At 35.2% G+C, this 10,541-nt stretch overlaps 2 protein-coding genes across 2 annotated transcripts; one reads left to right on the top strand and one right to left on the bottom strand.

Moving 5' to 3' along the window:
- Nucleotides 1-611: 611 nt before the first annotated feature.
- Nucleotides 612-3,119, top strand: Tsp_09239 (synapsin). The gene is made up of 10 exons (XM_003375613.1): nt 612-826; nt 1,121-1,273; nt 1,459-1,516; nt 1,606-1,827; nt 1,904-2,059; nt 2,123-2,265; nt 2,325-2,399; nt 2,468-2,570; nt 2,639-2,754; nt 2,816-3,119. Exons 1-10 carry the CDS (start codon nt 612-614, stop codon nt 3,117-3,119), a joined length of 1,545 nt encoding a protein of 514 aa, XP_003375661.1.
- Nucleotides 3,120-3,483: 364 nt separating this feature from the next.
- Tsp_09238 (peptidase families S8 and S53 family protein) lies at nt 3,484-10,299 on the bottom strand. The gene is made up of 22 exons (XM_003375612.1): nt 10,129-10,299; nt 9,724-9,852; nt 9,370-9,486; nt 9,178-9,299; nt 9,016-9,113; nt 8,666-8,820; nt 8,505-8,581; nt 8,276-8,403; nt 8,118-8,217; nt 7,927-8,060; nt 7,703-7,839; nt 7,432-7,606; nt 6,761-6,864; nt 6,260-6,360; nt 5,938-6,172; nt 5,639-5,880; nt 5,388-5,584; nt 5,158-5,300; nt 4,936-5,066; nt 4,470-4,876; nt 4,267-4,389; nt 3,484-3,572 (listed from the first exon to the last, which is right to left on the bottom strand). Exons 1-22 carry the CDS (start codon nt 10,297-10,299, stop codon nt 3,484-3,486), a joined length of 3,315 nt encoding a protein of 1,104 aa, XP_003375660.1.
- Nucleotides 10,300-10,541: the final 242 nt, after the last annotated feature.

Raw genomic sequence — 10,541 nt, 5'->3', positions numbered from 1 at the left:
AAAAATTAAATTAAATCAATTGCTTTCATTTGAAATTTACTTATACCGACAAAGTTGTGTTCGAATTTTTCATTTGCTCATTTACCATTGAAAAATTTGCACTGACTGGGCAAACAGTATATATAATTTAATTGCACGAATAAGTCAATTTTTATTAGTCGTATATTGATTTCAGTTATATTTTTTCATCTAATTTGTCTTTTTGGTCGATTAAGTTCGCTTTTTCTTTCATGTTTTAATTATGCAATTAACAATATGAGAAAAATAAAAGTTTAGTTACTTTCAAGGGAATTAATTTCATACTATACTTATACATTTTTTTTCTTCAGTATATTATTGATCATTTCAAATATTTTACGCAATTTGGAAATTTTCTTCGCATTCGCTTTAATGAATGCTGCTTGCTGTGCATATATTATTTTTGCATTGTTTAGTTGATTTTCTTTTTTTAACGTGATATCGCAAAGTTTGCTCGTTCCACAATTAACCTTTCATCATTGGAACTTTCACTTGTTTATAAAATGATAATAATGATATTAATTTATTTATAGCGTCTGATTTTGAAAACAATTTTGTAAATTTGAACATATTTGTAGAATCAAACACCGTCGATGAATTTCAACGCCTTCAAGGACAGCTTTACCCAAGGTGTCAGTTTTTTGAAGCGTCGCTTTTCATCAAGCGATCTTACTGATGACGTGGATGACGACTTTTTGCACAGACCAGGCGATCAGTCGGCAGCCGTTGCAGCCCAACAACAACAACAACAAGGATTGCATCTTACCAATGAACAGTTGAATGTCAGACGGTCAAATTTTGCAACAAGGTTTATTATTAATTTTAATAACTTTTCATTACATTAAATTTGAAACAAAACCATTCCATATAATGCACACATATTATATATTTATTGCCAAAAAATGAGAAAAATTGAATTTGGTTGCTATGAAGATCAATCAGGGATATATGATATGTTTGGTAAAGATGTGTGTCTTGTTGTTCGTGTTAATTTAACTTTTGCATAATACATATAAGATATGCAATTGGAAAAGTGTAATATCAAAAGAATAATGGTGATTTAAATTATTTGAAAAATTTAAATCTTCCTTTTATTTTGTAGCGCGCCGACGTCGCCTGCTCGACAACCGCATGCCACATCGTTGATGCAGGGCATCACGAAAAGCATCTTACATGCCGCCAGCCCTCGTCAAATGTCAATGTCCAAAGAGAACTCGAAATGTTTGCTAATCATTGACAACCAATGTGTTGACTGGTGAGCTGTTCAGAATTGTCTTGTTTGATTCATTAAAATAATTGCCGCTATTGATTTGCCTCTCTCATCTGTATTACAAATCTGCAGATGCATTGTGTTAAAATTTTATTCTCCATTCAGCACGTCTTAATAACCTTTTAAGTTTATGTTGAATCATTTTTCTATTCACATTTTCCATTGTGCAGGTCAAAGTATTTTCGTGGACGTAAAGTACTCGGCGATTGCAATCTTCGTGTTGAGCAGGTAGCGCTTGTTGTTCAGTTCATTTCAATGCCTACCAATTAATTGATCAATTAATTAATTAATTAATAATTATCATTTCACTTTGGTAGACAGAGTTCAGCAAAATATCCATCCTTTCGCAAAGTGATCCAAGTGGTTGCTTAGTGGAAGCTGGTGGTCGACCGTTCAGACCAGATTTTGTACTAATTCGACAACCTGTCAAAGAGTTGAATACCGACTGGAGGCCAATTATCATGGGCATGCTTTATGGAGCAATTCCCAGTTTGAACACCTTGCACAGTATTTACAACTTTGCCGACAAACCGTGGGTTGTACGTATGCTTAATTTTAATTTTGTACACAAATTTCCACTACTGCTGTTATTGTTGTTGCTGCTTATTTGTTCAGTTTTCTCACATGCTGATGCTGCAACGACGACTAGGTCCCGATCGGTTCCCTCTTATTGAACAGCTCTACGCTTTCAATCAGCCAGATCTTTGCAAAGCAGTTATTCGACTTCCGAGTGTGATTAAAGTTGGTCAAACGTACAAAGGTGCTGGAAAAGTATGCAAATGAGCAATTCGTATTGCAATTTTATTTCAATTCAGTTGATAATTAAATTGAAAGGTCAAAGTGAACATGGCTGATCAATTGGAAGAATTGTCCAGCATGATTTCCATTTTGAGCACTTATTACACTACTGAGCCTTTCGTTGACGCAAAATATGACATTGTGATACAAAAAATCGGTCCACATTGCAAAGCTTTCGTGTGAGTTTGCGATCTTAAACTGCCATCAGCAATAATAATAATAATGTATAATTTTGCAGAAGGAAAGGTATAGGAAGTGCTTGGAAAACGAACACGAGTGCTTCAATGTTAGAGCAAGTAGCTTTGACAGATCGGTGAGTTATGCCGGTGATTGGTGAAAATTATTTCAATTCAAAACGCTTGCAATTTGCTGCATTTGAAGGCACAGAGAATGGATATCCGAAGCGTCGAAAATGTTCGGCGGATTGGACATGTGTTCCATTGCTGCGGTGGTCGGCAAAGATGGAAAAGAATACATATACGAGGTTGCGAGACGAGGGTTCTTCTTTTTTTCTTCTGAAATTGCCAATTCAAAATGCAATTTCGATTTCAGATGAACGATTGCACTTTTCCACTGTTAGGTGACACCCAAGAAGAGGACAGGAAACAAATTGCAGAGTTGGTTGTTCACAAAATCAATCACATCCTGAACTTGAAGCAAGCGCAACAGTAAATAATGAATATGAATAATGTTCACTCACGGATAATATATGATGTGGTTAACTTTCAGAAGAAAGGAAAGCATGGGCTCTGCATCGCCGCAGAATTTCATCAAACACGAAACTCCGGCTAAGGTGAGCAGTGCAAGAGGTGATTCGATTAACAACGCATCGATCGACGCTGCCGTTGCCAAAAATCCGGTGCAACCAACCGGCCACGCCCCTCCCCCAGTACCGGCGAGGCCAGCCAATGCACAAGCCATACAACGCCAACTTTCTCAACAGAACAGCATAGTGCGAGACGAATCGACCGGTGTCGACGATACCATGAGCAATTTGAAAAAAACATTTGCTGGAATATTCGGTGACATGTGATGATAAGCAGTCTTAGTTTTTGTGCTTCTTTTTCTCACTGTACGAAAATTAATCCTCGACACTGCAGTAAACTTGCATGCTAACTGCAAAATAAAATAATCTATATGTGCATGTATAAAATGCTGAAAAACAATTTATCAATTAACAACTGTTTTGAATGTTGTTGTTCAATCGTAAAATGAAAAATAATTCTTCCAAACACTGTTCTGAAATTTGCTTAAAAGTATATAGCAACTGAATGAACAACTGACCAATTTTTACGATTCATTTCGTTACATTTTATTAAGAGAATATTAATTTTATTTTTATCATTTCCCTAAAAAAATTGATCATTAATAAAAGAACAAACATCGCTCTGTGGTTTTCATTCACAAATTGAACAGCCTTGAATTACACAATAAAGTGTTGGGCAAATTACAAATGACTTTTCAAGCTCAGCAATTTCTGACTGAACTGAAGAAAAAAATATACTTTTTTTAAATTGTTGTTTGCAAAATGGCATTCCATGCCAACATCAAACTGATATCGACTGATTAACCTAAAATAAATAAACAACAACAACAACAATAATAATAATAATGAATAATCCAAAATGACAAAGAAACATCATTCCTATATCATAAATGAAATTCAATTATGAAATCATTTTCCTACTCTCAGTGACAAAATTATCCATAACTTTGTTTCCAACAAAGCAAAAAATTCAGTAGTTATGGAGAAGATGGAAGAAAATTTTTCAAGAATCGAATCATACTAAAAATTTGTATCAGCACGAAAAAATTATAAATATAAAAAACAAACAAACGAAAGGAAAATCAGTATGGAAAACAACCATTGACCATTTTCACAATATCGATTACAACAGTCTCTGCGAAGGCGGATGCTTGACCAAAATACCATTGATCAAGTTATCCGCAACGTGGAACCATCCAATTTTTTGAATCAGCTAAAAAACAAACAATAAATTAATCAATCAATCAATTAAACAATATCTCGTTGAAAAGTCCACTTTCTAATGCTAAGAAAACGTCAAAAATCATTCGAATTGTCAACTGTGATAATAAATAACTTTTAGGTTATTGATTTGTATCATAAAATTTGTGAATAGCAGAAAATAATTTGAAGCAAAAAAATGAATTGAAAATACCGAAACTTTCAAAGCTTTCAATTCCTTGCGTTTTGGATCCTCTTTCAACAGCTTTTCCAATAAGGCGACAGCCCAAAAATAGCGACCAGTATAGATGGCGTAATTGCAACAGAATGGTACGAGCTAAATAAAATTCAAATTACCATAAAAAAGACAACAAGCTAATTGAAGTCCATTTGCATCATTGTACACATTTGAAATACGTACAAGTGGATGATCCATGTCGACCAGTTGAAGCATCTCCAAAAGAATCGCTTCGACGTCGCATATTTTGAAAGATGCATACCAATTGTCAGGTTTTGGTTCTTCGGCATTTTCGGAATTCTTCTTTTCACTTGTTCCCTCTTGCGTTTGGGCTTCAACAGACGACATTTCATTGTCCTCCTTCTCCGAAGAACCGTTCGACGTGGACGACTCATCAGTGCTGAATGTCGAGTCACCAAAGTACATTCCTGAAGCGTCGTGCAGCACTTTTGGAAATTCCAACGCACCGTATGCAACGAATACGTCGGCCAGTTTCTGGTCCAAATTTTTCCTTATCATCGACAATATTACAGTACCTTTTGCAAACAATGCCACCAACGTGGCGGTTTTCAAATATTCCATTTTGCTGAAACATGTTAATAATATACAATATGAAACATATATATATATTTTTTGCATACTCACTTTTTTTTCTTCGTCCAGTCTGGGTCTAAATCTCGGTTACCACCGAAAAATACAATAAGCTGATTTCGATCAATCAGATTCAACAATTTTACCGACAGATTGTAAACTTCTTGTTGATAACCAGCCATTTGCTGATAGAGAGACAAAAATTACTCGTCAATATTTATCATAACATGAGAGAAAATTGTATAAAGTCAAAAGATAAAAGAAACAACAACATACATATTTCATTAAGTATATCAGACGCGTCAACGTACAGTAGACAACATCACCACCTTCTTGTTCTACCAATTCTGCATAAAGCAAATTTGACGCAGCCAATCCTCGTCTAGCCATCAGCCAAACTTTGTAACGATACATGAGTTCTGTAGAAAACAAATTTTGAAAAATCCACAGTGAAGTACAATAAATAATAAAGAGACAAAAAAAAGCAAACAACGACGACATCGTACCGTCGACTGAAAAACTGCTAATCTTCCTTTCCACATCTGGAACCAGAGTCAAGCTTTTCTTCTTCTTCTTCGGCATATCCATTTGCGTATAAAGTTTCACGTCGAACGTCACTGGCAAAGTAGTTTTGGTCAATTCGCATCTCGACAACACCAAATGACCGCACAGAAAACTGCCAGCACTGGCGTGAATTGGCAAACTGAAAATAATTAATTAATTAATCATCACGAACAGTAGTAATAGTAGTAGTTACTTTTCAATAGTGGGAAAGGAAAAATAGACTGCTTTCATCTGGCCACGTTGCAGCAAACAAGAAGTGAACTTTTCCGCATTCTTGCACGACGGCCAGCTTTCATAGCTGTCGACCGCAATTGGTGAAGCCAATTTACAATTGACACTTGCTAGAGTGCCTTTCGCTTGTTCAAGAGCATCCTTGCAGTAATGGCGAACTTGCAAAATCATACTGTACTCGCCTTCTTCTAATTTCGTTGAAAACTGAAATCAATTTAATATACTGAACTCGAGACAACAACAACTAAAATCTCGCCTCACCCGATCCGGATAACTACCACCGGAGAACATGTACGCGTTGTTGATGTCGTATATACTCCACATGTAACCGCAATAATCGCTTTCGTACAAATGCTCTGATAGGAGTGGCACGTTCGGTGTCACAATGCAAGATTTTTCAATTTGAAATTTGTACGTCATCAACAATTGATAAGTTTGCTTGCCATCGTAAAACAAATCCCGGGGACCCATGGGTCGAAGTTCTTGTTTTATGGGTCTGAAAAAAAAATTGCATTTTACATAATTTTCAATCGCATCACAATTTCCAAAAGTTGCTTCTATCAACTAAGCCAATTAAAGCTACTTCAACGGTACGGTGATGCTTTTCAAATTCATTATGGGCTGAAATTTTTCTGCACGCGGTCCACATTTCACCATTAACTTGTATACTGGAGAACACTTTTCCTGAAAAACAAATAACACATAATTGTATGCGATGCTGATGAGAATATTATGTATATATATATATATATATATATATATATATATATATATATATATATATATCACTTGTTAGAATGAACAAAAAAAGAGCAACACTAATTTATTACCCATGAAATAACACTTGGAATAGGCACAATACCATGAAAACTGATGCTACAATTTTCGAGCACTACTTCACCACTGGATGCCCAATATTTTGCCAAACATATTTCTACAGTTCTATCCTGCACTACTGGAAATTCGTGTGTATATTGAATTCCAGGCGAAAGACTGAATTGCTTTAGTTGTAGAAAAAAAAGAAAAAAATTAAATTACAATGTGAATAATAATGTTTTTAAAAAGAAGCAAGAAATTAGAATACTTTGTGATCTTCATTCAAATGAAAACTTTGATGTGGAACCCTCTGCACAGAGTGAAAGACCATTTGAGCAAGTGGATCACATTTTTCCACTCGAAATGACAACACTAAAAAATACATGAATAAAAAGAATAGAATAAAAGAAAAGAAAATGTTCAATGTTATTAATTATTAACCTGCCCAATTGCAATCCTTTGGTACGTGCAAAAATCTCCTCCGACACAAAGTTGGGCTGAGCAGTATTCGTTGAAAATTAATCGTCGGCAAAGTTGCCTCCTGGCATTGCAGAGGTACGGCTACAGTAACTGGAACCGAAAACATCGGCCCTGCTTCGTACATGCTCAAATCAAACCCCAGAAGCTTAAAATAAAAATAAATAAATATGCAGATTCATTGAAATTCAAAAATGCATAATCATACTTCAGTATTATGGACATGGCCTGCTTGTAAACCACGAGGATCAACGCGAATTTTGAAACTTTTCCCAGAGTAAGCAACATCAATCGAAGCGGGAGCAGTGATCCAATCCCCGCTCGAGCAACGAATCAAAAATACTTTATTAAACGACGCCATCGCTGTTGCTTCTGCAAAATAAAAAAAACGCCAGTAATAATAATAATAATAATTTAAACAAATATGTTCAGCAAATCAAATAGAAATTAAAAAAAAATTACCAGCTTTTTCGCTAAATACCGGCTTCACGTTGACGGTGATCAAATGGACTTGCTCCACTTCGGCTAATTCACGAAAATAAATTCCACGATCATTGTCACCAACTTTGACCGTGTAGTGGACATGGCGTTCCAATTTCGACGCAAAACGTTCCAAATAATTGAACGCCTCTGTTACCTGAACATCATTTTTTCCATTCAGCATAGGCAAATTTTCAGATCAATTAATTATTAATAAGAAAAAAAATGAAAATCAACAACAACCATAACTTACGCGAAGTAGACCCCGACCAGAAGCTAATTTACACCCGTCGTCGATGTCTTCCAACGGTTTGGCAGTGTTTTCAATTGCAAGCTTGACCATGGTCGGTGAAACGGCCGTTCTGTCAGACAAGCCAGACAAAATACAAGCTGAAAAAATTTTTTTTGAATATTGCCAAGATGATAAATATAATTCAGATTTAGAAAAAAAATAGTTTTTTCAAAATTAAAAATCACCTATAGAGCCAGCAGCGTTTGGTGAACTCATCGATGTTCCATTGAACAACTGATAGCTGGAGCGAGACCATCTCGGCACGCACGTTATCGCGGCACCAGGAGCACAAACTGACACTCCACAAAAGCCGTCCGAACTGAAGAATAAAATTACACACCATTTTAACATTAAATACAACAAAAATTAAACTCACCAAGGTCCCCTTGATGACCACGAATAAACCATCGGTGAAAGTCTGTCACGTAGAGAATAAAGTTTCGCTCGCATTGCAGGACTAACATAAGCGGTGATACCTGGAATTTTTCAAATTTCAAATTTGAATATATTTTTTGCTGAAAAGTTCCAACATACCCACGCATGCGTCGACAGAACCTCCTGGACATCCGACAGTGGTCAACGCCGGTCCTTCATTACCAGCGGCCGCTACGTAAATCACATCATGATTAAATGCGGCATCACGAATCGCTTCCAAAATTTTCCTGTTTTATTTTATGTTATTTATTATTATATGTTGTTTTTTTAACAGAAGTCAATTCAATAAATTTCACACAATTTCAAAACAAAAATTAAAAAAAATTACCCATTATCTTCCCAGTGAGTCGATTCGGCAAAACTGTAATTGATGATGTGCACTTTGTGCTCGATACAATAGTTGATCTACAATTACACAAAATATGCATAAGCACGCAAATGAAAATGACCATTTGTACAAGTGAAAGCACAAACGAACAAACAGCTTACAGCTCTTAAAAGTGCCGTGCCAGTTTCGATACCCTTCAAACGATGATCCCCAATTTGCAATGAGATTAGCTGTGCCCCCGGCGCAGCACCATTTCGATGAGGTTCATCCGGATGATAAGCGGCTGCTATTCCGGCCACGTGAGTGCCATGATCAGCTAAAAATAATTACGAAAAAATTATACAATTCGACAATATACAATACAATTGTTCACTCACCAAAACTGCAGCAAATTTCCAACAGATCACCATTGTTGTAAATATTAAAGCTGTATGCCATTAAATCTAATTTTTTTAAAAATACATTTATGTAATTTCTTTGAAAGTCTCAACTTTTTTTTCTATTTATTAACCTTGTTTTGTCAATGTGTCGTACTCTTGCTTTTCACGGTAACTACTCATCAACCGACACTCGGACAAATTACCTTTAAAAGTTGTATCTAGACACGCTCTGAAAACATTCATTAATCCAATTATATCCAATAATTATAAGTATTATTAATCTTAAAACATACACCCAAGTCGTTCCGTTGTGAAAAACGATGCAATCGGCCACAGGCCCATATTCTTCCATTTCATCCACAGCTTTCAACAAACTTTCAGCTGAATCTAAATCTTGCTTATCCAAACGAGTTTTCTGTAGAAAAAAAAGTAATGAAAAAGCAACAATCATACGAACGTTGCATCCAAAGCACAGTATAACAGACCAATGAATATTTTGTTTGATCCATGCCATTTTTATTTTCAAAATTTTCTACCAAACGAGCGATATCTGCCGTTGCTAAAAGATGCAGTGGTGTCCATTCTTTTTTCTTCTTTTCCGACTAAAATAAGAGAAAAAAAAGAAAAAGCTAACGTTAACTTGATTTCCAGCAAACAAAAACAAAACAGAAAAATCAGAATGCTTGCTTTAATTTCCGTTTTCAAACTTTTCGGGTATAATTCGTAAATATTTTTCAAACCCAGATGATATTCGCCGCTGGGATTGTGCCATGACGAAGGTATCTAAAAAATGAACAACTTAATAATTCAGTGAAAAAAACCGAAACAAATTTACACACCAGTAATTTTCTACCAGTCAAACCAATCAAAACCGAATCTTGTGCACGTTTCTTAGTCGACGTATCCACATCACCTGAGCCAGTTAAATCAACGATGTCAATTATTTTTGGAGATCCTTGTGAAGTAACCTAAACAAAGTGTACAAATTAAATCAAAAATATGAATAATTCAAATCAGTGAAAAATGTATTTGTTTATTTTTATGTGAAATTATTTAACTGAACATATTTCATTAAGATTGTTCATTCAACTTTCAATCCGATTCAAATTATGCGCAAAATCAAATTACAGCTTACTTACAATTAGTATATCAATAATGGAATTAACAAATAAAATTTTGTTCAATTATAAATCTCGCGCATCGAATACCTTGTTCAGCAGAAGATTAATTAAATTCAAATTTACCTGAAGTCCAGGAGCAGATGGATCAATTCCAGTATCCAAAACAGCAATAACAATACCGCGACCGTCATATTCAGCATGGCTTTTTTGAAATTCACTCAGTTCAGTTTCGTCTCTTGGAATTCGATGAAACAAGGAATACAATTCTGAATCAGAACCAAAATCAAGATCCATTTCTTTTTCGCAAATTCACTTCCTATGACTAACGAATTTGGCAGCTCAAAAATAATGTGATGAATATTTCTTCAACGATGACCTGAAAGACGGAAAAATAAAAAAATGACTTAATATCAGTGTAAAACGTAAAAATAAAATAAATAAATTCAAAAACAAGTTTTAAATAGTTGCTGAAGAAAAAACTTCCTGTCGAGAGTTGGCAAACTAATCAACTTGACGACGGAAACTATAAATGTGGC

This window comes from Trichinella spiralis, assembly GCF_000181795.1.
Source record: "Trichinella spiralis strain ISS 195 chromosome Unknown Scfld5, whole genome shotgun sequence".
Lineage (NCBI taxonomy): Eukaryota > Metazoa > Nematoda > Enoplea > Trichinellida > Trichinellidae > Trichinella > Trichinella spiralis.
Note: the sequence above shows the minus strand (reverse complement) of the source record. Positions and strands in the feature narration are given on the sequence as shown.

What these genes read in the sequence shown, in the direction of transcription:
- Tsp_09239 (XM_003375613.1), top strand. Translation starts at nt 612, where the DNA reads ATGAATTTCAACGCCTTCAAGGACAGCTTTACCCAAGGTGTCAGTTTT. An exon ending in CGTACAAAGGTGCTGGAAAA is followed by an intron (nt 2,060 to 2,122) that starts GTATGCAAATGA and finishes TTAAATTGAAAG; the next exon opens with GTCAAAGTGAACATGGCTGA. An exon ending in GAAAAGAATACATATACGAG is followed by an intron (nt 2,571 to 2,638) that starts GTTGCGAGACGA and finishes TTTCGATTTCAG; the next exon opens with ATGAACGATTGCACTTTTCC.
- Tsp_09238 (XM_003375612.1), bottom strand. Translation starts at nt 10,299, where the DNA reads ATGGATCTTGATTTTGGTTCTGATTCAGAATTGTATTCCTTGTTTCAT. An exon ending in ACTCACTGGGAAGATAATGG is followed by an intron (nt 8,404 to 8,504) that starts GTAATTTTTTTT and finishes AAAATAAAACAG; the next exon opens with GAAAATTTTGGAAGCGATTC. An exon ending in TAGCAGTTTTTCAGTCGACG is followed by an intron (nt 5,301 to 5,387) that starts GTACGATGTCGT and finishes TGTTTTCTACAG; the next exon opens with AACTCATGTATCGTTACAAA.